This window comes from Crocuta crocuta, unplaced genomic scaffold, assembly GCF_008692635.1.
Source record: "Crocuta crocuta isolate KB4526 unplaced genomic scaffold, BGI_CrCroc_1.0 scaffold273, whole genome shotgun sequence".
In the NCBI taxonomy this organism is placed as follows: domain Eukaryota; kingdom Metazoa; phylum Chordata; class Mammalia; order Carnivora; family Hyaenidae; genus Crocuta; species Crocuta crocuta.
The window spans coordinates 1,798,521-1,824,004 of record NW_027529425.1 but is presented as its reverse complement, the minus strand read 5'-3'; the positions used below and the strand labels follow the sequence as shown (position 1 = coordinate 1,824,004).

At 44.9% G+C, this 25,484-nt stretch overlaps 2 protein-coding genes and 1 non-coding gene across 3 annotated transcripts in view; 2 read left to right on the top strand and 1 right to left on the bottom strand.

The window, feature by feature from the left end:
• The window catches only part of TMEM130 (transmembrane protein 130), a 19,968-nt gene extending 16,014 nt beyond the window's left edge, over nucleotides 1-3,954 (bottom strand). The window contains exons 1-2 of the mRNA XM_077758830.1: nucleotides 3,945-3,954; nucleotides 3,725-3,841 (exon numbers count right to left, since the gene is read on the bottom strand). Of these exons, the coding sequence (XP_077614956.1) occupies nucleotides 3,725-3,841; nucleotides 3,945-3,954 (127 nt within the window). The remainder of the gene's footprint in view (nucleotides 1-3,724; nucleotides 3,842-3,944) is intronic.
• The window catches only part of TRRAP (transformation/transcription domain associated protein), a 108,172-nt gene continuing 86,479 nt past the window's right edge, over nucleotides 3,792-25,484 (top strand). The window contains 18 exon segments of the mRNA XM_077758829.1: nucleotides 3,792-3,863; nucleotides 5,535-5,695; nucleotides 6,120-6,169; nucleotides 10,459-10,569; nucleotides 11,802-11,906; nucleotides 12,841-12,924; nucleotides 14,457-14,513; nucleotides 15,989-16,114; nucleotides 17,649-17,726; nucleotides 17,930-18,018; nucleotides 18,852-18,948; nucleotides 21,489-21,627; nucleotides 22,296-22,374; nucleotides 23,165-23,399; nucleotides 24,077-24,240; nucleotides 24,242-24,390; nucleotides 24,479-24,576; nucleotides 25,019-25,213. Coding sequence (XP_077614955.1) covers nucleotides 5,596-5,695; nucleotides 6,120-6,169; nucleotides 10,459-10,569; nucleotides 11,802-11,906; nucleotides 12,841-12,924; nucleotides 14,457-14,513; nucleotides 15,989-16,114; nucleotides 17,649-17,726; nucleotides 17,930-18,018; nucleotides 18,852-18,948; nucleotides 21,489-21,627; nucleotides 22,296-22,374; nucleotides 23,165-23,399; nucleotides 24,077-24,240; nucleotides 24,242-24,390; nucleotides 24,479-24,576; nucleotides 25,019-25,213 — 1,956 coding nt within the window. The 5' untranslated portion in view covers nucleotides 3,792-3,863; nucleotides 5,535-5,595.
• Nucleotides 5,820-6,037, top strand: LOC144227260 (small nucleolar RNA ZL1). Its single transcript, XR_013333883.1, has one exon. It is a non-coding gene; the product is annotated as a small nucleolar RNA ZL1 (small nucleolar RNA).

Here is a 25,484-nt window from a genome sequence, read left to right as displayed (position 1 = left end):
CTGCCCCGCCTCCCGCGCCCCCTCCCTTCCCGTCCTCTCCCTCTACCCCTCTCCTCCCCACGATCCTCCCCTCCTCTCCGCTTCCCGCGTCCGCGCCCGCCGGCTCTGACTCAGCGTCCCCAGAGGCGCGCGCACCGCTGCAAAGCCGAGCGCTGGCCCCTTTCGGTTCTTCTCCAGGTGCCATTTTCCCTCTTGACGCACACGGTTTGGCGATGCGGCGCCTCGTTCACTTGGAGCTCCCACTGGGTGCCAGGCGCTGGGCGAAGGGCCTGCAAAGGCCTCCTATCCTCCCTGAGAGAGGGGCTCAGGTGCCCAGGCTGAGACACGTCGCCCCTCTCTGTGCTTGCTGGAAAACGGGCTCGTGCTCACACCAGGGCCCTTGTGAGACTCTGACAACCGCAGAGGAGTGACCAGCCCCTCCTTGGGCACACCTTGGCCTAGACAGGCGCTTCCACGTGCCGTAACAGAGCGGAGAATGGCTTTTCTTCTAAAAAGTGGCTGTGCCTGTCTGGCCTTTAAGACGGGAGGCTGGCTCAGCTGGGTCCCTGTCTCAGCTCGGCCTTTGCTTTCCTCTGTACCCCTCTGTACTTGGGCAAGGGATCCCACCCAGAGGGAGGGGGGTTGGATGGCCCCTCTGGCCTGGTGGGCACTGATGGACCACTACGTGAATCGAAGCCTTGGAGTGAAAGCACCTATATGCATGGCCTCTGTCTCTGTGGTAGCTGTGGTCTCCACTGAGGACGGGACCATTGCCACATTGCCATCTCACCCTGATGGAGGGGGAACATATTTGAGTGAGCCCCCATTCCCCCGTAAGGTTAAAAGTGCTGGTAGATGTCACTCCCCAGAAGCATCAATCACCATCGTGGGGACAGTACCAGGCCAACGAACGAGGAGACTTTGGATCCTCCTTAAGAAGTATGTGACCTTGGGAAAGTCACTTTCCTCTTAGTTCCTCAGTTTCCTTTTCTTGAAAACAGAAATACTCCCTACCTGTGACATTGTTGCCAGGATTAAATGAGGTAACACTTAGGAACAGTGCTTTGGACATTGCACTCAATCAGTGTTGGCTGTCGTCATTGGAATTGTTTCCAGACCTGGGAGAGTTTTGCTTGTTTGTCCATCAGGAATTAAGAAGAAAATTGGGCTTGAAAAAAAAAATAGTATGTTAAGGTTAGAAACCAGATTCAAATATTTAACTATTTAACATTATTCAAAGGTCTTGTTAATAGTTTTTTTAAAAACAAACTAATGGCAGGGGCTCCTAGCTGGCTCAGTGGGTTAGAGTGTGTGACTCTTGAACTTAGGTTGTTAAGCACTATGTTGGGTGCAGAGATTATTTAAATATAAAATCTTTAAAAAAATTTTTTAGGAAATGAAATGTGGAAAACAAAATAATAAGATTTATTGGTTTTTATGTGTATCTGTATTGCATTGAATAATGTTACAGTAGTCACAGATAGTTGTATCTATGTCACAGAAGCCACCTGCAAGGCCACCCTGAAACCAATGTTCAGACTGTGAGGTTATTGGGGGGTGAAATACAGTGTTACGAGGCAGTGAATGGGAGGTGGAAGGAACAGTGGTTTTCTTATATTGGCCTTAAGAAAGTTCTCTCTGGGGAGGGGGGCGCCTGGGTGGCTTAGTCGGTTAAGCGTCCGACTTTCGCTTAGGTCATGATCTCGCGGGTTCGTGGGTTCTCGGGGTTTGTGGGTTCGAGCCCCACGTCGGGCTCTGTGCTGACTGCCAGCTCAGAGCCTGGAGCCTGTTTCAGAGTCTGTGACTCCCTCTCTCTCTGACCCTCCCCTGCTCACGCTGTCTCTCTCTCTCTCTCCTAGAAATAAATAAAACATTAAAAAAAAAAAAAAAAGAAAGTTCTCTCTGAGGAGGTAACATTTGAGCTCATCAAGGATGGCAAAGAGCCAGCTTTGTGCCTCTGAGGAAAGAACAGTACAGAGGTCCTAGGTGGGCACGGATGCACAGTCAGGCAGGCCACTGTGGCTAGAATATGAAGAATGAGGTTGGGAGGTGCACAGGGCCAGGGAATGAGAATGAGCTGGAAAGTCTTTAGAAGGTTTTAAGCAGAGGAGGGGTGTGATCTAATTCACCTGATAGGGATCGAGTTGACACTGTCTCTGACCTCTAATTCAGGAGAGAGACCAGAAAAGAGATACAAATCATTATAGTATTTTGGGTACCATGTTAGGAGAAGCTGGGGCTATAGGAAGGGTGGGGGTATAGCCAATGTTAGAGCTAGGCTTAACTCTAGGTCTTTAACCTGTGCAATTAGCCTACAACGTACCAAAAGATGTCTACCCTCTGCTTTTTTCTCTATCCCTGTCCCATCAAACAATATTTAAAAAGTGATTGCACACTGATTTCAGCCCTCAGATTATTCAACCCTCCCCAACTTTGGACCCATTACTTTTGGGGGTGGGGAGTGATTTTGGTTGCAACTTTTTCCATGGTGGAAAAGGTGTTCTGACGTATTTTATTTCTCCCAAGGCAGAAATAAGTGACACCAAATGCATCCACTTAAAATTCCAGCACTTCAATAGAGGCGGCGGTGGCTGCTGCTGCTGCTGCTGCTTCTTTTTAATGTTTTATTTATTTCTGAGAGAGAGAGAGAGAGAGAGACAGCATGAGCAGGGGAGGGTCAGAGAGAGAGGGAGATACGGAATCTGAAACAGGCTCCAGGCTCTGAGCTGGCTGTCAGCACAGAGCCCACGAACCATGAGATCATGACCTGAACCGAAGTCGGACCCTTAACCGACTGAGCCACCCAGGCGCCCCAATAGAGGCTTGTTCTTGAGTAGCAGCGTTAAAACAAGCAAGGAGCACCCTTATGAATAGGGCTCCAGGGTATCTTGCAGGCGTTCCAACCTGCCTTTATTATGAGGTGTGAAATGTGTCTGGGAAGGGGACACGGAAACTTTGGTAACTTAGCGATGACGGGAGTGGGGGGTGGGGTGGGGATTCAGGTCCCGGAAGTGGTGGAGAGAAGCCGTCACTTCAACGCTCTGGTGACCATGGGTTACCAGGAGTCCTCTATTCAACCACTATCCTAGATGGAGTCGTAGGTGAGGACCAACAATACTTTTCCCTCCTAAGGCCTCTTGGTGCAGCACACGCCATCTCACCTGGGCATCAGGGTGTTATGCCCCTCTCCCCCTCCTTCTCATCAGTGTTCAGTCCTAGTCCGGAGACATATGCCCCCCAGGTATGAGCTGACATAAAGAGATCCTCTGCGGGGTGCAGCCTATGGGTGATGTAGCCCCAGAACAAATGATCAGGCCGACCACCTCCGAGCAGAACACCAGGGCTTTCCTTGTTTTCCAGCCTTGGCCTTCCCAAGGCCCCTGCTTGCCTCCTCACCACTCCAGTGGGTTGAGAACTACCCCAGAAAGGGAAGGGTGGGGGAACCCCGTCCTTGCCTGGCACATTCAATTCAGGGATGTACTCTTCCCCCGCCTGACCGCCGCCTCCTAAGGAAGCCCCTCCGGTTCCCGCCGCCCTGCAGCAGCCCCCGATGTCCCTCCCCTCCCCGGGCCTGGCTCCTGCGACCAGATTTAGGGCAGAAGGAGTCCAAAGACTCCCAGCACCTGCCAGCCCCACCAACCTTGCCGGCGGCCCCGCCCACCCAGGCGGAGGTTTAAAGGGCCGGGCTGGCCCACCGGGCTCAAAGCCCCTCCCTGCTCCCGCCGCCTGCCCAGGCCGCACCCACTTGGGGGCGGTGCGCCCGGGCCTATTTCTCCCGCGGCGGGCGCGGCCGCTTTAAGCGGGGGCGGGACTGCACGGCGGCGGTGGCTGCGAGGGCTTCGCTGGGGGCCGAGGGCTGGAGCTGCAGGAGGCCGGCCGCCTAGGTGAGGGTAATCGCGGGCAGGCAAGGGAGGGCGGCNCCCCGGGGCCGGGACGCTGGGGCCCGACGGAGGCCGGGCCCGGACCCGGGCCCATGGCCGCCGGCGTCTTCGAGCTGCTCTCGGGCAGACGGGCGGGATGGGCCGTTTTCCCTCCACAGCCCACCTCCCACCCACTCCCAGGCCCAGGCCCAGCGGAACGCGCGGAGCTTGGCTTCTTGGGGTCGCGGGCGATGGAAGAGTTGACGACTTCGCTGAAAAAGGAGGTCCAGGGAGTTTGGGCACGACCAGAAGTTTCGTAGGCATGGAGAGGCCTCACCCTGACTCTTGGGTTCCCACGGATGAGGATGTGGGGGCATTCGGTGAAATACCCGAAAGAGGAAGCAGTAGTCAGGTCTCATCCAGCAGGGCTGACAGAATCCCCCTCTTCCGTCTCTGTGAGTTTTCCTGCTCGGAGGAGCCGGAGGAGCGGGATAGAACACCGCTCAGCGGCTTTTCTGCATCCAAGTGCTTTTTTGGTGTCTTGGAGACAGTGGCCGGAAGAGGCTTTGTGGAGTCAGGGTGCCCCCATCACTTGGGGCACAAGTGTGAACTGCAAGGGAGGGCTTTTGAAAGGTCTGCAGAAGCAAATTAAGTCTGAAACTGCATCTTCCTGCGGAGTGGAATTAAACAGTTCTACACAGAAGATGGGTAAAAGCAAATTCATCAGGTTCTCGAGATATTTCTGTAAGCGCTCTTAAAATTGAAACGAAGTGTCAGCCTGGAGAGGTAGTTCTTAAAGTGTGGTCATCAACGACCTGAAGCATCCATCCATCCATCCATCCATCCAGGGAGCGTTTTCTAAGTGCCTGCTTAGTACCAGCTGCAAACAAAATCTACAGCTTCCTGGGCCTCTCACCGAACCACAGTCTCTGGGTAGTGCTTTAAGTCCATCTTTGGCACCTGGTGATCTTAGTGCACACTGAAGTTTGAGAACCAATCACTAGGGTACAGTTTGCCAAATCCAGCTGCCTGTGTGTGTTTTTGTTTGTTTTGGGTTTGTTTTGTTTTTTAGGATTTTTATTTTTAAGTGATCTCTACACCTCTACACCCAACATGGGGCTTGAACTTAAACCCTAGCGACCAAAAGTCACATGCTCTACTGACTGAGCCTGCCAGGCGCCCCTCAGCTGCCTGCTTTTGTACAGCCCTTGAACTAGGAATGGTTTTTCCATTTTTAAGTGGTTGATTTTTAAAATCCGCAGAAGATTGTTTCATGACGTATGAGAATTGTATCAAATTGAAATTTCAGTGTACATAAATAAAAACATGGATCACAGCCATGCTTTTTCATTTCTGGGTTGTCCATGGCTGTTTATTGGCTGTAACAGAGTTAAGTAGTTGTGATAGAGACTACAAAGGGTAAAATGTTTACTTTATGGCTTATAGAGAGTTTGCCAACCCCTGACGTAGGGAAAGAAGGATATACAGTAAGGGGAGGGGGACATCTGTTTATAAAAATCATGTTTAGAAATTAGTAGATAAAATGGATGTAAGTAAATTTCATTTTCCAAAAAGCAGAAGGAATAGTATTCTGGGTTAGTTAAAAAGTATTTAATGTAGTTATTTAAGATTTTCCATAGAGACTGTGAGCCTGTGCCTTTAATAAGTTGGCGAACCCTGTGCTTCTTTTCATAGGCTGGATGAACGCATGGACCTGATCGCTTCCTCTTGAGAAACAAACCAGCTTAAAAGAAAAATGGCATTTGTTGCAACACAAGGGGCCACGGTGGTTGACCAAACCACTCTGATGAAAAAATACCTTCAGTTTGTGGCAGCTCTCACGGATGTAAATACACGTGAGTCAGTTCTGTCGTTAAGAAATACATTATGGGGACTCATTCATTTCTGTTCAAATGACATGCACATGGAGATAAATAGTAAAGTCAACTTTTATCCTAATTTTCCCATTCCCTACCTTGTGGAGAAGCAAAGTGATGAGCATTGCTGGCTGGAGACCCAAAGAGGCACGTGTGTGTGTGTGTGTGTGTGTGTGTGTGTGTGTGTGTGTATATCTTTGCCCTTGTCTGTGCATGCACACGTATGTCTGGGAGTATGAGTGTGTATGACTGGTTGTAGGGAACTAGTTATGTGCCTTCTGTTGGACCATGACAGTCAAACTGATAAGATCTGATTGCTTCTCTTAAGCCTCTAAACCTGATCATTTTCTGAAGATCCTTAATGTAATTTCAATTACCTGATGATTTGTTTTGTCATTTACAGCTGATGAAACCAAGTTAAAAATGATGCAAGAAGTTAGTGAAAATTTTGAGGTATGAGCTCAATTTATGTACTTTGTTTTCACTGTGAGCTGAATATTCACATGTACTTTTTAATTGCTCCCGCGTCACTCTCACTAGTAAGTCAGAAATCGTTATCTCCGTTAATGCGACCTAACTGCATTTCAGAACTGAAATTTGACCTGGGCACAGTATTGTCCAACTTCCTTACCTAGTGACCGTGAACTTCAAGTGATGTTGAGGAATGTTGCTTTGGTGGTGGTGGTTGAACTTGTTTTCATTTTGAGGCATATGCTTTCAGGATGCGCTGACACTCATGTGGTGGGTTTGTTATATTCATGTCATAACAGGTGGAGTGAGAGCTGGAAGTCCATGTGTGGTTCTGTTACTTCTCACTTCCGTGACCTTGAGCATTTTCTCTCTCCTGAGCCTCACATTCCACAGCTTCATAGTGTCCTAGAGGTCTCTGTATTCTGTTCACTTTTCTGTAGTCTGTCTTGTCTGTGTTCTTTAGATTGGATAATTTCAACTGTCTGCCTTCAGGTTCATTGACTGTTTTGTGTCCTTTCCAGTTTGCTGAAATGTTTTAAAATTTCAGTTTGTTTTTTATACTTTTTTTAGTTACTGTCCTTTCAGTTTTGGAATTTCCATTTGGTTCTTTTTAGATTTTGCATCTTCACGGAAGTGATCATGGTTTATTAACACCTATTTTGTTATTCTTGGAACACATTTATAATGACTTCATTCGAGTCTTGACTGAATCCAATATTTGGGCTAGATTTCTACTGACTGGGTCACATGATCCTGCTTCTTTGCATGCCTGGGAGTTTTTGAGTATGCCGAATATTGTATGTGAAATGTAGGGACTCTAGATTCTTCTGTTCCTTCCCTCTGAAGAGTACTGATATATTATGGTAGGCAGTTCAGTGGCTGGCTGATCTCCTCGAACCCGCAGAGGCTTGGCTTTATGCTGTGGTATGGAGGATCGGTGGGAAGCCTGAGATGGTCCCCAGGTCTCTCTAACTCCGTGGAATTCAGCCTCCAAACTCCAGCTCCCGGTGGATATCATCAGAAGTTGATTTGAGGCTTGGCTTGTTTTAGAGGCCTTACTCTAGGGCATGGTCCTTGCTCAGCTGATCTCTGGGGTGAGAAAGAGGTGTTAAGAAGGTGCACTGTGGCCAGTCTGGACGTGCAGCATCCAGCATTGCTAGACCTATGGTGTCTCTTCGTCCCTCTTAGTGAGCTTCAGGTGGTCCTATCCCATCTTACTTGGCTGTGCAGCCCAGCCCTCAGTCAACATCTCAAGGACTTGGACAAGACCATCCCCTGTACTTCCTGTTTCCCTGAGGTTCTACGCTGCAGGTTCCAGCTACCTGAACTGCCTGAAACTCTGGTGTTTGCACCTCGGCTCAGCAGGACTGTTGTGCTGTCGTCAGGCACCAGCCTGCCAAGACCCCATCAGGGCATCCGTGCCTGGGCAGAGAGCCGTGACAGCTGTATAATCCCCCCTCCTGGAGATTGTGGCCTTGCACTGCCTCTGGTCCAGCACTTGAAAGCTGTTCTCATGTTTTGTCCAACTTCATGGTTAGTCTGGTGCTGCTAGTCTCCTAGGCAGAGGTTGAAATCAGTGGGGATGAATCAGATGCCCTAGGATCTGTAGTAATGGGTAGTATTTCTATTTGGTGGGATTGTTTTTGGGTTTTTTTTTTTTTGGTAGTTTTGTTCTAAGATTTTTTTTTAAGGACTTGTTGCCTTGAACTGAGCTGGAAAAAAAAATGCTGAGATATTTAGAGATTGAGCTAAAGAGCTTTCTTTTCTGCCCAAGCTGCTAATGCAAGCTGTTAAAAACCAAACACAAAAAAACTAAAAAAAGAGGTGGGAGGGAGGACATGATGGGCCTGCATTCTGGGTTTTTGGCAGAAGTGGTAAGTGAAAACCATAGTCCCAACGGGTTTGAGAGGATCAAGTCATGGAGGGGCTTGTGAACCTGCAGAAACAAGCACTTGAATCCAGCCTCTGAGTGTGGGCATGGGGCTATCTGAGTTAAGTGTCTGACTCCTTTCTTTCTTGGTTCATGTCTGGCTGTTAGCAAGTTAATTTCAGACTTTGGTCCCAGATGCATTGATTTGATCCATAGAACTAAAAGTTGGCAAAGCAGGATATACTTGGGGCTTTTTAAAATAGTGACTTTTGAAATCTGTATGCTACGAACGTTTACCTTAAATGAAATCCTGAAAACGAAGCCCTTCAAAGAATTAACTACTAGGATGACCATCAGTAGGTAATTCTGAATTACCACCATTACTATCCTGGAAGAAAATTGGAATGGGACGAGTGAAATTTAAAAGAGAGAAATCCCAGTGCTTTCAGGAAACTTAGAAATTTCCTCACACACTTAGGAATAAAATTGTGGGCTAAGTAAATGTCATATGGGCCATCTTTCAGGACAGAAAATAAAGAAAGCNCACGCCAGCAGAACAACAGGGGATCTTGTTGAATGATTCTTTTTTATGGGAGAAATTTGAAACCTGTTGTGAGAGCTATGGAATCCGTGGTGGCTAATGGGCTTCCGTGCAGCTGAGCTGGATTTCTTGGTAACCTTGATAATGTTCTAGTGTGAATCCTCTACCTCTTCCTTGAAGGTGGGCATTTTCGTAAAAAGTCATAAGCTCTGGGCATGAGAGGACAGACACAGTTCCTGCCCCCAGTGAATTCATAGTCTGCTTGGGGGGAGCTATGAGGCACCGTGGGGTCTCCTAATGGTGTTCTGTGGGCATGGAGCCCTGGGTTCGCCTTGGGAACCTGGGGCTCAGGCGTTCTTTGCTTGGCACCACACTCTTTGCTGGTTTTCGCCTTTTCCTCTGTCTCACCCTTCATAGATTCCCCTTCTAAGATTTTCACCTTGTACTGATAGACAACCCTGCATCTTTATTTTCAGCCCAGATCAGTGTCTGGAGTTGGAGACACTTGTATTTAATTAACTTCCCAGAGGCTGCTTGTGATAGCAACAATTTAACCACTTGGCCTCATGCTCCCCTGGGGGACTAGGAACTAGTGTCAGTGCCTTTTACAGCCGTGCTTTCTCATAGTCTTGTGCCTTTGTATATATAGTTTTTTTCGAACCTTCTCCATTTCCACTTTTTCCCATGGTTCACTCCTGCTGGCCTTTTAGGTTTGACCGTAAACATGGCTTCTTGGGGAAGGCGTCCTCTGCCCTTGGTTCCACCCACGACATCGTGTCCCATTTTTTACATGTGCTCTTAGTTGCCATTGCTTCTTCCGTTATAATCCTGTATTCTTTATCAGTCTCCCCAACACATCACTACCCCTCCCATCTCTGAGGGCATGAATTGTATCTACTTTCTTCATTGTATCTGCTCAGAGCACCTGATAGAACCTCAAGGAGTATTTGTTGCATGAGCAAGTGAGGTCTTAATAGGGTAGAGGAACTGGCTGTTCGAGACCCTTAATTTGCATCCACTTTAAAGCCTGCAGACTGACATTCAGCAAGTTTTATAACCTCTCTGAGCCTCTCTATCTGTGAAATGGAGGCAATACTTACCTTGGGCTTGTGAGGACTAAGAAAGAATTTAAAAATATATATTATCACAGCACAGTGTTCTGGTAATAACACCAGGTGATATTTATTGAGCATTTACCGCAGAGCGTTTACTGTGTCCTAAATTAACTCATGTAATCTTTACGTGATTACCTAAGTCAGGAAATAATAGGATACTCAACAGATGGGGACTCAGAGGCTGTGTAACTGCCCAAGGTTCCTATTTCCTGAGTGGGTTCCAGAAACTGCTCTAGGAGCCATTTTACCACACTGTCACCAGACTGTAGTTTCATTTTCTGTTCTTTTAAAATCAGTGCTGGGATGAATAATGGATTAGTTTGGGTTATGATCGAATTAATATAGCTCTAACCAATAAATTAGCTTCGGATTAGAAAAAGGCACTGGTGTGTTTAGGCTCTTCATTTGCCACATGAAGAAACTAAGATCTAGAAGCTAAATGACCTTTCACAAGTTTCTTATTCAGGTACCCTTTGGAGCAGGCTCCGAGTTCCACATTTTCCATAGCATTAGTATTTCTACTTTTAACAGTAAATGTTAACATTTAGTCTCTTAAATTGGATTTCAGAAGCAGTGATCATTTTAATTAATTTAAAACTTCAATCACTAAAGCCTCTAAAAGCATTAAAAATTACTGTTGGCTTCGCTAAAGTGTTTTCTCTTTTGAGGTTACAGTATGAATGGGAAATAAAAATATGAAAATATGAAGACTTAATGGGGTTTTCTTTTATCTTTGCCTAATTAGAATGTCACATCATCTCCTCAATATTCCACATTCCTCGAGCATATCATCCCCCGATTTCTCACGTTTCTTCAGGATGGGGAAGTCCAGTTTCTTCAGGAGAAACCAGCCCAGGTAATCTGTTCAGAAATGTCAGCGAGCAGGGAAAATGTCAGCTCACAAGCATTTGTGAATTAAAACAAGTGAGAAAACTTAGGGTCCCATTTTAAAATAAGAGGTTTTGGGGTGCCTGGGTGGCTCAGTTGGTTAAGCATCCAACTTCAGCTCAGGTCTGGTCTCACCATTCGTGGGTTCAGGCCCTGTGTCGGGCTCTTTGCTGACAGCTCAGAGCCTAGAGCCTGCTTCGGATTCTGTGTCTCCCTCTCTCTCTGACCTTCCTCCACTCACACTTTGTGTCTGTGTCTCTCTCTCTCTCTCACTCTCTCAAAAATAAACATTACAAGATAAATAAAATAGAGGTTTGGTCACATAAGGATAGCTTTGTCCCAGACTGTGGCTCTTCAGTTAAGTGTCTTGGTTTTAATTTAATTCTTTACATTTGCTGACTGGTCACATGTGTACACTGTTTATTACAGATGAGTTCAAATACCCACAAAAAGAAGGAATGATCCCTTAGGTGACCCTCTGCATAGCTAGTGCCTCACCTCCTCTTCCTAGTGTCTGTTCTTGTAACTTCTAGCCGGTTTTGTTTTATCTGTACCCCTCTCTCCTACTCTCCCCCCAATCATTTAAAGACTGTTTTCATCATCAGTTTTTTTCTATAAATATTTCAGTGCATGTCTGTTAAAAATTATTCTTTAGAAGTTACCATAATGCCAGTGAAAGTTATTGCTAAACAAAGCATTTTTATGTTGTACCAGTCGAAGATCTACACATTTGACCTGTCTTTTAGTTGTCAGCTCCACAGACTGAACTCTGAAAGCTTGGTCAGCTTGTGATACGATCAGTCCTTGGGCCCGGGAGAATCAGGGAGAGGATTGTAGGAACCAAATACATGATGGAGGGAGATCCCAGACCAAGTTTAGTTCGTGTTGTGCTCTTGCATCTGAAATCCACCCAGCAGTCACACACCAGTGCCCTTCGGCTGGAAATAAGTTTTCAAAGAGGGAATGTTAGGCTTGGTTGATTGGTGCACGACTGTGGAAGGCTTGAAGTAATGGTTTGCAGTACATATCTGGGATTACATTTAAGTAACTTACAGGACTATTCCTGAAATAGGGTTCATCTTGTAGTTGGGTGGTTCCCGGTGTTGGGAGCAGACAGCCATGTAACTTGGAGAGTAAAAAAAAATTACCTTGACATTCTTGGAAGGATTTGATATTTACGTTTTTTATTTTCTTCACCAGCAATTGCGGAAGCTAGTCCTTGAAATAATTCACAGGATACCAACCAACGAACATCTTCGTCCTCATACAAAAAACGTTCTATCTGTGATGTTTCGTTTTTTAGAGGTAATCTTTGAGAATTCTTATTATTTAGCCATATTCAGACTTTCAGTGCTTTTCTTCTTGTAAAGTCTGGTATACCACAACTACTTCCCTTTCACTGAAGTTGCAATTCGCATGAGTGAAAGCTTTCCTAATGTCCATTTTCCCCCATTTTTCCAACCAAATTACTAAGAAGTATTATTAATTGTAGCTTTTTTTGGAGTCTGCAGGGAATTGAATAGACAGAGTGGAAATGTTTAGAAGGGTTTGGGTCGACAGACTTCATGCAGGGGCCTTTGGATGCTTGTCAAGAGTTTCTCAGACTCTTTGGGTGAATCCACCTGATATCTATCAGCATTAACCTCTAAAGCTGTTTTCTTGCTGTTCTTAGTCCCGGTATGTTTAGAATTCTGTTGTGTCCTGGGGCCCCTTGGAAGGGTTGGTGAGCTTCGGAGGGGGATAGAGTTGGATTCAGATCCTGTTCTGCCATGGGTTGGCTGCTGTGGTAGCCTCATTGCTTTCTTCCCTGAGCCTCAGCTCCCTCACAGGTGAGATGTGGAGGACACCCCCATTCAGAGAGCGTGAGGTGTGTAACAGACCATTCAGTGCAGGGTGGGTGCCCACCAATTGTTCTTTGGGCTGTATTTTCAAGCAACAGAGAAGTGTCCTTTGGACCATTAAGACCTTCCTGCCTGGTGTGACTTGCCTCAAGTGCCAGTCATTCCTCTGTCAGAGCATTACTCTCCAGAGCTCACTGGCGGGATGCCCTTCCGCCATCCCCCAAAGACCTCAAAAGCTTCTTGTCTGAGACTGCTGTTTTCTGTGCAGCAGATGAAATCGGGGCTGGCTGATGTAGGGTGTGCATACAGAAAATTGCTTAGAAAATGGTCTGTGATCTTTAGATTAAAATAACCTCGAAAGTGTAACTCTTTTTAAATGCCTTTTTTTTTCTTTTAAGACGGAAAATGAAGAGAACGTTCTTATTTGTCTAAGAATCATTATCGAGTTACACAAACAGTTCAGGCCACCCATCACACAAGAAGTAAGTGTTTAGACTGTGATAGCATCTATAACTGTGTGTCCACAGGTTTCCTTCTTTCATGTAATTTGTGTACTGTCTTCTAGAAATGACAGGACATTCTGCTTTTCATAAAAGGTGACTTTTGTTTGGTCAGTGTTTATATGAATATCATGAATACATATAATGAATATATATGAATAATTTGTACATTAGTTGAAACGTGGTAAACGACTAAACTGGCTGTTGCGTTAATCCTGGTGTTTACACGTCTGCTGTGCTGGAAGGCTCTGGTCAGTGTATGCTCTACAAGGGTGTGAGATGTGGGTTCTGAAGTCAGAACTGAAGTTGGAACCTCAGCCCTGTAATTCGGTAATTGACAATCTGTAATTGACACTGGGTCATCTGCTAGCCTTTTGGAGCCTTTTCTATAAAATGAGGACACTCACAAGGCATCCTCCAAAGATTGAAGAACTCACTATAAAAGTTTAAGTTCTTAGCAGAGTGATTGGTACCTGCAAAGTAAGCATTAAACATGGCTGTGTTAGTCCTCATTAAGATAGTATCTTCTCTGACACTAACCTTAGTAAATGCATGTTGTAGATTATTTTGAAGTTAAAAGAATAAAGATGAAATAGAATTATTAATATCCTAAGAAAGGTATTTTGATGTCTTGATTTCTGTTCCTTTTCCCCATCTTACGTATATGTATATTTCCTACATACGAGTAGTTTCCCAATCCTAAAAAATTCTGCATAAAGTTGATTTTTAATGGATGTGTAATAGTCTTTTCTTATAATGCCCTTGTTTTTGGATATTTAAGGTATTTCAGAATTTTTATTTTAGGACTCTTGCTGAATATCTTGTTTGCAGTTTAAATTATTTCGTAGACTGCATTTGTAGGAGTAGAATTACCAAGTCAAGGGTGTTCATGTTTTAATGCTTCCGAGAGATACTGCCGTTAAGTTTATTTCCAGAAGATTTGAGTGGCTCATGCTTCCCTTGGGAGTACAGGAGTCTCCCTCTGGTTGGACTCTGTCTCCCATGGATAGTAGTACTTTTTGAAGGGCAAGAAGGGGGCACCTGGGTGGCTTAGTTGGTTAAGCGTCCGACTTCGGCTCAGGTCATGATCTCACGGTTCGTGGGTTTGAGCCCTGCATCTGGCTTTGTGCTGACAGCTAGCTCAGAGCCTGGAGCCTGTCTTTGGATTCTGTGTCTCCCTCTCTCTCTGACCCTCCTCTGCTCATGCTGTCTCTCTCTCTCTCTCAAAAGTAAATAAGACATTAAAAAAATTTTTTTTTAATGTAAGGCAAGAGGTGGTATTTATTTTAATTTTCATCCCTTTGCTCCTTCTGAGTTAGAAACTTACTTCCTTTTATTTCTTTTTTTTTATCTGTTTACATTCATTGCCTGTTTGTATTTTGAGTCTGACATTTTTCCTGCCGGTTTTATGACTTCTTATACATTAAGACTATTAACATTTTCGTTACTTACTGTAAGCATTTTCTGTTTATAAATATCTTCCTTATATTCTTTTTTTTAAATTTTACTTTCAGATTCATCATTTTTTGGATTTTGTGAAACAGATTTACAAGGAGCTTCCAAAAGTAGTGGTATGTTTTTAATATTGTTTGAATCTGTTATTTGTATTCACTTATTATTTCCTCATTCCAAAGGGAATTTGGAATAGTCAGGTTGAAGGAATAATTGGGCGTGGGGGAGAATGCTAATTTGAGGATGAGTGTTTGGTGGTGGTCAGAATGGAGGTTGATAAATCAGCCTTTAAAAGAAGAGTTCTTCTGGTTTCACTGTTTAGATCAAATCTGTCATTTTAGACATAAGAGCAGTATGTTTTTATTGTAGAAATTTGCAAAAAAAAACCCAAGGTAAATCAACTGTAAGGTTGCAATCTTGTTGGTAAGGTAAGGTAACCAAGGTAAGGTAACTGTAAGGTAAGCAACCAATGACATTAAAATTTTGCTTTTCCACTTTCTTCATTTTTTTAAAGATGGTTGCACTTCCCAATAGAAGCCTTTTTTGGGAAGTGGTGTCCAATTTCAGACTCCTTTTCAGTGACATTAGAATTCCTTCCTGTATTGAAAGAAGTCTTTTTCAGTGGCATTTGCAATGTGTGAGAGCGCACGGCGTGCGTGAGGGCCGTCTCCTTCCCACCTCACTCTCACCTAATGGACGGCGCCACTGGGACCAGTTAGGAACATCCTGTAACACACTCTCCTGCTGCAGTCATAGTTCTTAGTGGCCCCATTATTGCCCGTCCCCTGAGTGTGTCTGGACCATATCCTTGATGCTGCTTTTCCTGATTTTTGCTTCCTGACTATCACAATCACAAAGTAATACCTAACTAAAAATCATTGTGCGTGAATCTGTTCATGTATCAAAGTTTTTATTTCAAAGTTTTTTTTTTTAAAGCTTTAAAGGAATTTTTAAAAATCAAGGAAGTAGAATCCTTTTGGTATCTTAAGGATTTAAACCTAAGAATGTATAAAATTTCATTCATTCTGAAACAGTCAGGTTATCATTATTGAGTTAGCGAGTGCCGGCACCTGCCATGCAGTCAGAAAAGCTGCTTTTCACATGAAGCGGTCTCTTCTTTAACGTGAAGCCCAAATCACATTGAGAACTAAGGATGCCAGTGAGGCCCCGGCTTTTAACAATGTCTGTGCGTGGCTTCTGTTCCTGTCCTTGAACTCTGTGTAGGAGACTGTTTGGAAAGTGGATTCAGTGGGGACTAGCTCCTGGTTTCCTACCACCGGAGCACTGAAGGGAGGGGCTGCTTCCTCGCTCCTCCCACTGAGGTAGTGATGTAATGCAGTGCACTTCATCTCTTACCAGCCAGGGAAAAAAAGGAGAAAATACTTTGGGCACATTTTTTGTTTTCCATTGTTGGTGGTAGAGAATGTCACCGTCAGGTTCTCTTTGTCTGTAAAGGGGACCCCCAGTACTATGGCATCAGGGCAGCAGAGACGTGTTCAACACTGGGTTTCCTCCACCACGTGGCAGGCGTGTTTCCTTGAGGAGTATCGTGTCTGACTTGGAAGAATGATTTCTGCTCACTCTTTCCATGCAGAACCGCTACTTTGAGAACCCTCAGGTGATCCCCGAGAACACAGTCCCTCCCCCAGAAATGGTTGGTATGATCACAACGATTGCTGTGAAAGTCAATCCAGAGCGCGAGGACAGTGAGACGAGAACAGTAAGTTTTTATCCTGTTGTTTGCTTTGTTTTTATCCGTGTCTCCTGTACTTGGTAGAGGGAAAAAAAAATGAGATCCTCTTCATGTATATTTCTAGTGTATTTTGGGGTTTTTTCCTCTAAGCATGTGAGGCATTTAAGGTCAGGGGCATGTGTGTGTCTGAGAGCATCACTGGTCTACGGTGCAGCCCGCACGCCCTCGGTGTGAATGGTGGCCCAGAGAGGATGCGAAGATAAAATGATAAGACAGTAGTGTAAATCCAGAATCATCTGCTGGAAAGAGAAGCTGCCCGGGCAAGGTGACCTCTGCTCCATCCTTAGCTTTGACGTTAACGACGTCCCTGTAAGCTGCACATCATTTTGTAGCTCGGTACCAGAGAGCGCCGGCTCTGAGGACAGAGGCTTAAAGGTTGGGGATGATGGTCCAGCCCCAGCACTTAGGCTTTCTGACTGTAGCAAAGTACCCAGCTTTTGTTCTGGCCTTCATTTTCTGACTCGTTATCCCAACACACCTGTCTGGTGGGATTTTGTGAAGGTAATGCCTGTTTGGTCTGTGGGTAATGGCGTCTTGCGTGAAGTAACTTGTACTGAGCTGTTACGGTAGCTGTATTTTTATGATTGATCTAAGGATACTGTATATATTTGTTTGACTGCCATTGCTTTGCAGAATGTTTGTGCTAGAATAAAAAGGAAACTACACTTCAAACAAAGCTTTCAGTCCTTTTCTCCTCTTGAAGTAGGAACTTGTTTTTAATGTCTGTCTTTGTGTTTCTTTTCTTGCTTGTCTGTTTCTGTCTGCTGCCCTTCTGGATCTAAACCTGACATTTTCCTCACCTGCGCTGGGAGTTCTTAATATGTTAAGACCAGCAGATTTTTTCTTATGTTTATCATAAGCACTTTGCGTTTATGAATATCTTTGAATAAAGCTGTGTAAATTTGTACTTTTTGCTGTTGTTCTTTTGAGTAAGTAAAATAATAGATACTAACTGAAAATTTCCCCCCAAAAATAAAAAAAGTGAAATTTCCTCAGGTGATTTGAAGGTCTAAGTTTGGACAAATTTTCCTGATGTTTTTACCATAGGTAGTGACCGTTGGAAAGTATAAAAAGCTTTATATTGGGGCACCTGGGTGGCTTAGTGGTTAAGCGTCCGATTTCAGCTCAGGTCATGATCTCACGGTTGGTGGGTTCGAGCCCCGTGTTGGGCTCTGTGCTGATAGTTCAGAGCCTGGAGCCTGTCTTCAGATTCTGTGTCTCCCTCTCTCTCTGACCCTCTCCTGCTCATGCTGTCTCTATCTCTGTCTCAAAAATAAAAATAAAACATTTTTAAAAAAACGCTTAGATTAAGAAAAAGGTTTATATTAAACAATAGTTCTCTGTGCTTTATTTTCAAAATAGTTTGGGTCTTTCACCACAGATACTTACAAAGATGTGGCAGTATTTTCCTTTCTCTTTGTTTTGCTGGGGCGATGCTTAGTGGTGGGCTATTTTAAGTGCTGTGGTGATAACCTCGGCCTTATTCACTTCTGTCTTCCAGCATTCCATCATCCCAAGAGGATCTCTTTCTCTGAAAGTGTTGGCAGAATTGCCCATTATTGTTGTTTTAATGTATCAGGTATGAGTATTACTAGTTTCTTGGGGTTTTGACTTCTTATTTTCTGACAAAGTTCATTTCTTATATTCTGTGGCAAATGGAACATTTGTGTGGTGCACACGTGCTGATTAAACATAATGAGTGTTAGAGTTTTTCTTGGTATGCCCAATTATGTTGCCATAGCAGAGCGTAAGAGCATGAAAATCTGATATGTTTGCTTTTAGCTCTACAAACTGAATATCCACAATGTCGTTGCTGAATTCGTGCCCTTGATCATGAATACCATTGCAATTCAGGTATCTGCACAAGCCAGGTGAGATTTCTCCAGATGACGACATGGCTCACTGCCACGGTTCTTTAATTCAAGTGAAAATACACTTGCTGTCGTCTTTCGTAAGACACAAAAATTTTGAGTGATAAAAATTCTGGTAAAATGATACGCATTTTTGACTTCTTGAACTTGTATTTCAATCGTGATGTTAATGTTTATTTCAGTTCCTTCTGAAAAGATGAGCTCATACCTCGAGTTTTGGGGTCTTGTGCATTTAGAGCTCCCTGTGCTCGCTTCAAGCTGTGGGATACCCAAGCCTTTGCACCTTTAAGCCCCTGCGCTTGCTGTGCCTTTTCAGCACGAGTGCTGGGACGTGTTTTCCCCCTTCTTCCCTTCCCTCCCTGTCACCCTTAATCACTAAGTATGTGAATCATGCGTGGTCATCTTGTGAGGTCCCGTCGAAGCTTTTTCTCAAACTTAAGACCTTTGTCACTCACTCTCTTGACTGTAACCCATCTGGCTCCGAGTCACTGGAGGGCAGCACCTGAGGGTGAATCAGCCATAACAACCGTTGGTGGCCCTCTCTGGGGTCTTCCTGGAGCCTGCAGGGCCCTGATGCAGTCTGGTGTTGGCTCTGTGGAGTGCACATTATAGCTGCCCTGCGGTGGCTTGGAGAACGGCTTGCTTTACACCTTCAAACCTTTGGTGTTAATCTGAACTGTGCACATGTGTATCATATGTACGGTTGGTGCTGTGTTCTTCCGGTCTGTGTAGAAATCAAACTTTTGGAACCTACTAATTATAGGCTTTGATTAATACATAACCTAAAGAGTTTTAAGAGCTAATATTGTAAATTCTTTTCACTTCTCATTCAGGCAACATAAGCTTTACAACAAGGAGTTATATGCTGATTTTATTGCTGCTCAGATCAAAACATTGTCATTTTTAGCATATATCATCAGAATTTATCAGGTAAGTTCGCTGACTTTTAAGTCAGGTTTACTGGGATTTAATTTACTTGCAATAAAATTCACCTTTTGTAGGTATATAGTTCTTCGAATTGGCAAATGCATATGGTTGGTAACCGGCAACACGCCAAAATCTAGAACGTTCCCACCATTCCCCAAATTCCCTTTTACATGTTTGTGGTCCATTTCCTCCTCGGTCCCTGGCAAACACTGACTTTCTGGCCCCCAGTTTTGTCAAAAAAATGAATCCTGTAGTGGGTAGTGTAGATAACCAACCTTTTGAGTGTCGCTTCTTTGACTTAGCAGTAGTGCTGAGATTCACTGTTATTTTGTTTTTATTGGTGGATGGTCGTCTTAGCCTGCTTAGGCTTCCCTAACAAAATACCGTAGACTGAGTGGTTCGACCAACAAAAATTGGTTTTCTCACAATTCTGCAAGCTGGGGAAGTCCAAGGTCAAGGTTCTAGCAGGGTTCAGTTTCCGGTGAGGACTCTTCCTGGGTTGCAGATGACTGCCTTGCTGTGTCCTCATGTCGGGGGGTGGGGGAATGGGGGGGATTGCTTTTTCTCTTCTAAGGCCCTGGTCCTATTGGATTAAGATCCAATTTAACCTAATTACCTTCAGAAGACTCTGGTTTTCAGGGCCAGTCACAGTGCGGGTGGGGGCTTCAGCATGAACTGGAGGGGCGAACACAGTGTATACTGTAGGCGGGATACCACACTGTGTGGACGTACCAGGCTGGGTTCATCTATTCCCCAGTTGCTAACCATTTGGGTTGTTTCTGATTTTTTCTTTTTTTAAGCAGCTTTACCAGGGTATAATTCACATATCATAAAATTCACCTTTTTAAAGTGTATAGTTAAGTGGTTTTAGTATATTCATAGAGATTTGTACAATCATCACCACTATCCAATTTTAGAACCATTTCTTCACCCTAAAAACAATCCCCATACTGATTGGAAGTGGTATTATTCACTCTCCTAGAGCCCTCAGCCCCTGGGTGCCGCTGATGTCCTTTCTGTCACTAGATGCAGCGATTTCATTTCTGGCCATTGTCAGTAAGGCCAGTATAAATAAACACTGGCGCACAAGTTTTCGTGGGGACTTGGTGCATTGAGTTTTGCTGTTGGAGGTTGGTGTGACAGCAAGTTGTGAGGAGAGACTGGAATTTTAAAATTAAAAATAGCATCCTTAATTAATCAGCTGTAGAGGGTGATTATGTTTGTTTTTCCGCCACTTGTAGTCTGTCCTTATTTCAATCATGAGCAGAACTTGAAGGAGAGAAATGACACCTTATTTCCTATCAGTCATACCGTGCTTTTGAATAAAATTCTTGTGTAGCTGTATTTATTGTAAAGTGTGGCATGAATTTAGTCCTGACCTATCCTGTACCAGTGGATTTTTTTTCCTTAACAAAAACACTTTATTTTCAGGGAAAGTGAAAATGAAAACACATATGTCAGATTGTTTAGAGTAAAAACTACCTCTGAAAGCATTCGTAGTTATTTTTGTCCTTTTTTAAGTGCATTTGTCTCAATAATGATGCCTTATACTAAGAAAACGAATGTTTGGTTTTAAAAATCTTATTTAGTGGGGCACATGGGTGGGCTCATTCAGTTAAAGTGTCTGACTTCGGCTCAGGTCATAATCTCACAGCTTGTGAGTTCGAGCCCCACATTGGGCTCTGTGCTGACAGCTCAGCCTGGAGCCTGTTTCTGATGTGTCTCCCCCTCTCTTTGCCCCTCCCCTGCTCACACTCTCTCTCAAAAATAAGGATTAAAAAAATTATTTTTTAATAAAATATTTTAAAATCTGAATTAGGTACTCCTGGGTATTTTAATAAGCTTGAGCTACCTTGCCTTCCTAACGTGCCTCAAAAGGAAACTGATTAGAGCTTATTCTGAGTTGATGAAAGGGGTCTCTGGTGTCATTCACAACTTATGTTAACCGGATGACGGAGTAGATGACGTCTTAGAAAATTTTCAGTATTTACTTCTCCATCTTTCCCAGCACTGATGAAGTGATTCAGATTCATTGTTAAAAGTTGGGAAAATAGGGGCGCCTGGGTGGCTTAGTTGGTTAAGCGTCCGACTTTCGCTTAGGTCATGATCTCGCGGTTCATGGGTTCGAGCCCCGCGTCGGGCTCTGTGCTGACTGCTAGCTCAGAGCCTGGAGCCTGTTTCAGTCTGTGACTCCCTCTCTCTCTGACCCTCCCCTGCTCACGCTGTCTCTCTCTCTCTCTCTCCCTCTCCTAGAGCTAAAAAAAAAAAAAAGTTGGGAAAATAGAGAAAAGTAGAAAGAAGTCGTCTGTAATCCCGTTATGTTAAAAAAAAGACACCACTACTTCTATTTCTGTGCGTCCTTCCTCTGTGGCAGCGTGCACCCAAACTCCCGAAGCTTTCTGGATAATACTTGCTTATTAGTATGACCAGTTTATGAGGGTCCCTTGAACCATGCTTAGTCTTACTGAGTGCTTTTGCAGTTTATAAAATTGGGGTTTTTCTCACCCCATCTGTAACCATTGCTTTCCTCCTTATTTTTATAGGAGATGGTGACTAAATACTCTCAGCAGATGGTAAAAGGAATGTTACAGTTACTTTCAAATTGCCCGGCAGAGACTGCGCACCTTCGAAAGGAGCTTCTGATCGCTGCGAAGCATATCCTCACCACAGAGCTAAGAAACCGTACGTCTACCTTGTCTTGGAAACTCCCTCCCACCCCCGGGGAGTTTCTAGTCTGCCTCATTTGGGGAGTTAGGACCCACATCTATAAGAACGCTGCAAAATTTCTAGACTTTTGCAGTTTATATGGAGAAATACCTTTATTTCTCCATAATGAGTAAGCATAAAATGTTGAAGAAGGGGAGGACTCCAGGGCTGTGAGTAAAGGGGTATTTAGGGGATATGGCGCCTCTTCTCCAGGCAAGTGTGGGCCAATAGTGGCAGCTTTTTTTTTTTTTTTTTTTTAAGATTTTTAAGTAATCTGTATACACAGTGTGGGGCTTGAGCTCAACCCCAAGACCAAGAGTCACATGCTCTTCCGACTGAGCCCCCCCAGGTGCCTCGATGGTGGCAGCTTTTAAGGAGGATGGGACATGCATCTGCCAGGGGACGGGACGCTCACTTTGTCTGATTTATCCTCTGATACTGACTGTGATCCCAACTATGTCTTTGATAGCAGACGGCCCAGCAAAGCCAGGGTCTCTGACTGAAGTACAACCTGTGTGACTTTTTCTTCCGAGGAATGCTTTTCCTAATCTAGAATGCTCATTATAGCAGGTTGGCTACTGTGACGTAGCCCACTGTGTCGTTGATGTCATTGGTGACGTGGGTACTGGGTGTTTATGTTCTAGAGTTTATCCCTTGCATGGACAAGCTCTTTGATGAATCCATACTAATTGGATCAGGATACACTGCTCGGGAGACCCTCAGGTACGATACTCACCCCATGAGATCTGTTGGCTAAATGCAGGGGTTCGGGGAGCCCCGGCACTTCCTGTCTGAGTGTTTCAGCAGATGCTTGCTATCAACACACCTGTAGTCTCCTGTGGGGATTTAGAATTGTGGGAAATTTGGAAATGCCCTGGGTTGGTTTTTGTGTGTTAGGGTAAAGGGAGAAAATCAGAGTAGTTGTCTTGATTTAAATTGGAGGCACAACTTTATCAGACTTACATTAGTTTTTTGGTGGGGTGGTTTAGTTTTGTTTTTTATGTATTATTATAAAAGAATATTTAAGAACCCAACAAGAAGAAAGAAGGAAAGAAAAACTTTGCTCTACATAAAGATTTCAAGTAACCTGGATAATATTTTGGTATATTTTCTTCTAGTCTTGGTTTTTTATGCATTTCATAAAATAAATGTGGTTGTGACCACGTTTATTTTATCCTTTTTTACGGTATAAGATGAATCAACATTAGTAATTTTTTGGTTCTAATTTGGGAGCTATGATAGATCTTTTGAAAAATACGAAGAACACTTTGAGTACGACTGTTTGCTGTGATGTCCATATAAAATCGTTAACAAATACGAAGCTAGTTGTTATATAGCTTGGGGTTGACCCTGTCTGCAGCTGGGCATCAGATGGGGTCACTCTTGCAAGTCCTGGAAAGCATGCCCCAGATGTGGTGTGACCCCAGGGCAGGTGGGGGGGGAAGTGGCAGCCCCCAGACGTGGCCCCGAGGGAATGCTGAGATGCTCATTAGCAGCGTTTCTCTGCCCACAGGCCCCTTGCCTACAGCACGTTGGCCGACCTCGTGCACCATGTCCGTCAGCACCTGCCCCTCAGCGACCTCTCCCTCGCCGTCCAGCTCTTCGCCAAGAACATCGATGACGAGTCCCTGCCCAGCAGCATCCAGACCATGTCCTGCAAGCTGCTTCTGAACCTGGTGGACTGCATCCGCTCCAAGAGCGAGCAGGAAAGCGGCAACGGGAGGGACGTCCTGATGCGGATGCTGGAGGTACCGGCCCTCCCGGGAGGTGTCAGCGCCCTGCACTCTTTATCTCAATGCCCACGTGCCCATTGCTAGACTCATAGCAGCGCTTCACTGACCAGGTCATGTGGCTGCCTGATTGCTGAGCTCAGTCCCAGGGCTCAGACTGCCTGGGTTCAAATCCTCCCCCCTCCCCCCAGCTAAGTGCCCTGGGGTAAGATGCTTAACATCTCTGTGCCGGCCTGCTCCTAACCTGCGATGTAGTCCCAGGGTCCACCTCCCAGGATTGTTGTGAGCGCTAAGTAAGCAATATGTGGACGCTCTCAGTACGGTTCCTGACAAGTATCTAGAAGAGCTATTTGGGGACACTATAGCTTAGCTGCCAGCCCCTCTGGGGAGGCCCTCAGTTGGGTGTGTGCAGACAGTACAGTGCGATTGCCGAGGCTGGTGGGCACTAGAGTGGGTCTGGAGTAGTCTGGGCCGCATGTCCAGGGTTATGCGACAAGTCTTCCAGCTTTTCTGAGCCAGATTCTTCACAGTGACAGGGGAGGTAGGGACGCCACTGTAGTTCTCCTTGGGGAGAACTGCACACTTCTTTTCGGCGAGTGGTTTCAGAGAGCTTCTCTTCCTGTCTCCTGGAAGGGTTGCCAGCCTGTGGAAGAGGAATGATTTTGGTCTTTCTTTCCACCTTCTCTTTCTGCTAGGTCTTTGTCCTCAAATTCCACACCATTGCCCGGTACCAGCTCTCTGCCATCTTTAAGAAGTGCAAACCTCAGTCAGAACTCGGAGCAGTGGAGGCAGCCCTGCCCGGGGTGCCTGCTGCCCCTGCAGCCCCCGGCCCTGCCCCTTCCCCTGCACCTGTCCCCACNGCCAGTGCCTCCGTTTGAAAAGCAAGGAGAAAAGGACAAGGAGGACAAGCAGACATTCCAGGTCACAGATTGCCGAAGTTTGGTGAAAACCTTGGTCTGTGGGGTCAAGACCATCACGTGGGGCATAACATCCTGTAAAGCACCTGGTGGTAATTCTGCTCTTGAATTATTTAGATGGGATGTTTTCTGCAGAGTGGGTTTTGTTCACATTAACTGATTGTGCTCTCTCTTTTCCAGAAGCTCAGTTCATTCCCAACAAGCAGTTACAGCCCAAAGAGACTCAGATTTACATAAAACTTGTGAAGTACGCAATGCAGGCTTTAGATATTTATCAGGTAAGGAAGTGCCCGCATCCCAGGTTCCCGAGTGTGGAAAACCCCTGTGGGATGAGAGATGCTGGTGATGTGATGGAAGGGGTCTTGAAAGGTCCGTTTGGCTTGTCTGCAGTGTTTGTACCCCCGGGTTTGCTCTTGGTCTGTAGCGTAGCATCGCTTTAGTGGTGAAGGTTGTCCTCGTGTCATTGTGAGCACTTTGCGGGGGAGGTGGTCTGTGTACACGGAATGCAGTAGAAACAAGATCAAGGTTCCCACGTGGAACACTTAGCAAAGCTTTTTTGCTTGTTTTAATTATTTTCCAAAACTAAGCTGAGAATAGAGAATTAAAAAAATGGGGTGACGTTTATTATGTAATTCAAATGCAGCCAGTCCAGTTACACTATGGAATAATACAGCCAGGGACGCCTGATGCTCATGTCCGTGGGTTTCTTCCCTGTGCCAGGTCCAGATAGCTGGAAATGGGCAGACCTACATCCGGGTAGCAAACTGCCAGACTGTCAGAATGAAGGAGGAGAAGGAGGTGTTGGAACACTTCGCTGGCGTGTTCACAATGATGAATCCCTTAACGTTTAAAGAGATCTTTCAAACGACGGTCCCTTACATGGTGGAAAGAATCTCAAAAAATTACGCTCTTCAGGTATAAAACTTTGTCTTATCCTTTCAACATTAATTTTAAAATTATTCGTTTACGTGTGGAGTACTTGGCATCCTCTTTATTTTGAGGATGTTCTAAATGATATGCTTAAGGATGTGCTTGCAGAAAAACTGAGAAATATTAGGACATAGTATTTCTTGTTCAAAATCTCAAGATGTCTTGGATCAGTTTCTTTCGTTAGTAGACATTCAGTGTATGTTAGATGTAGGCTCCTGGTATTTGATGGTGAAGATAAAACAAGACTTGAGTATTT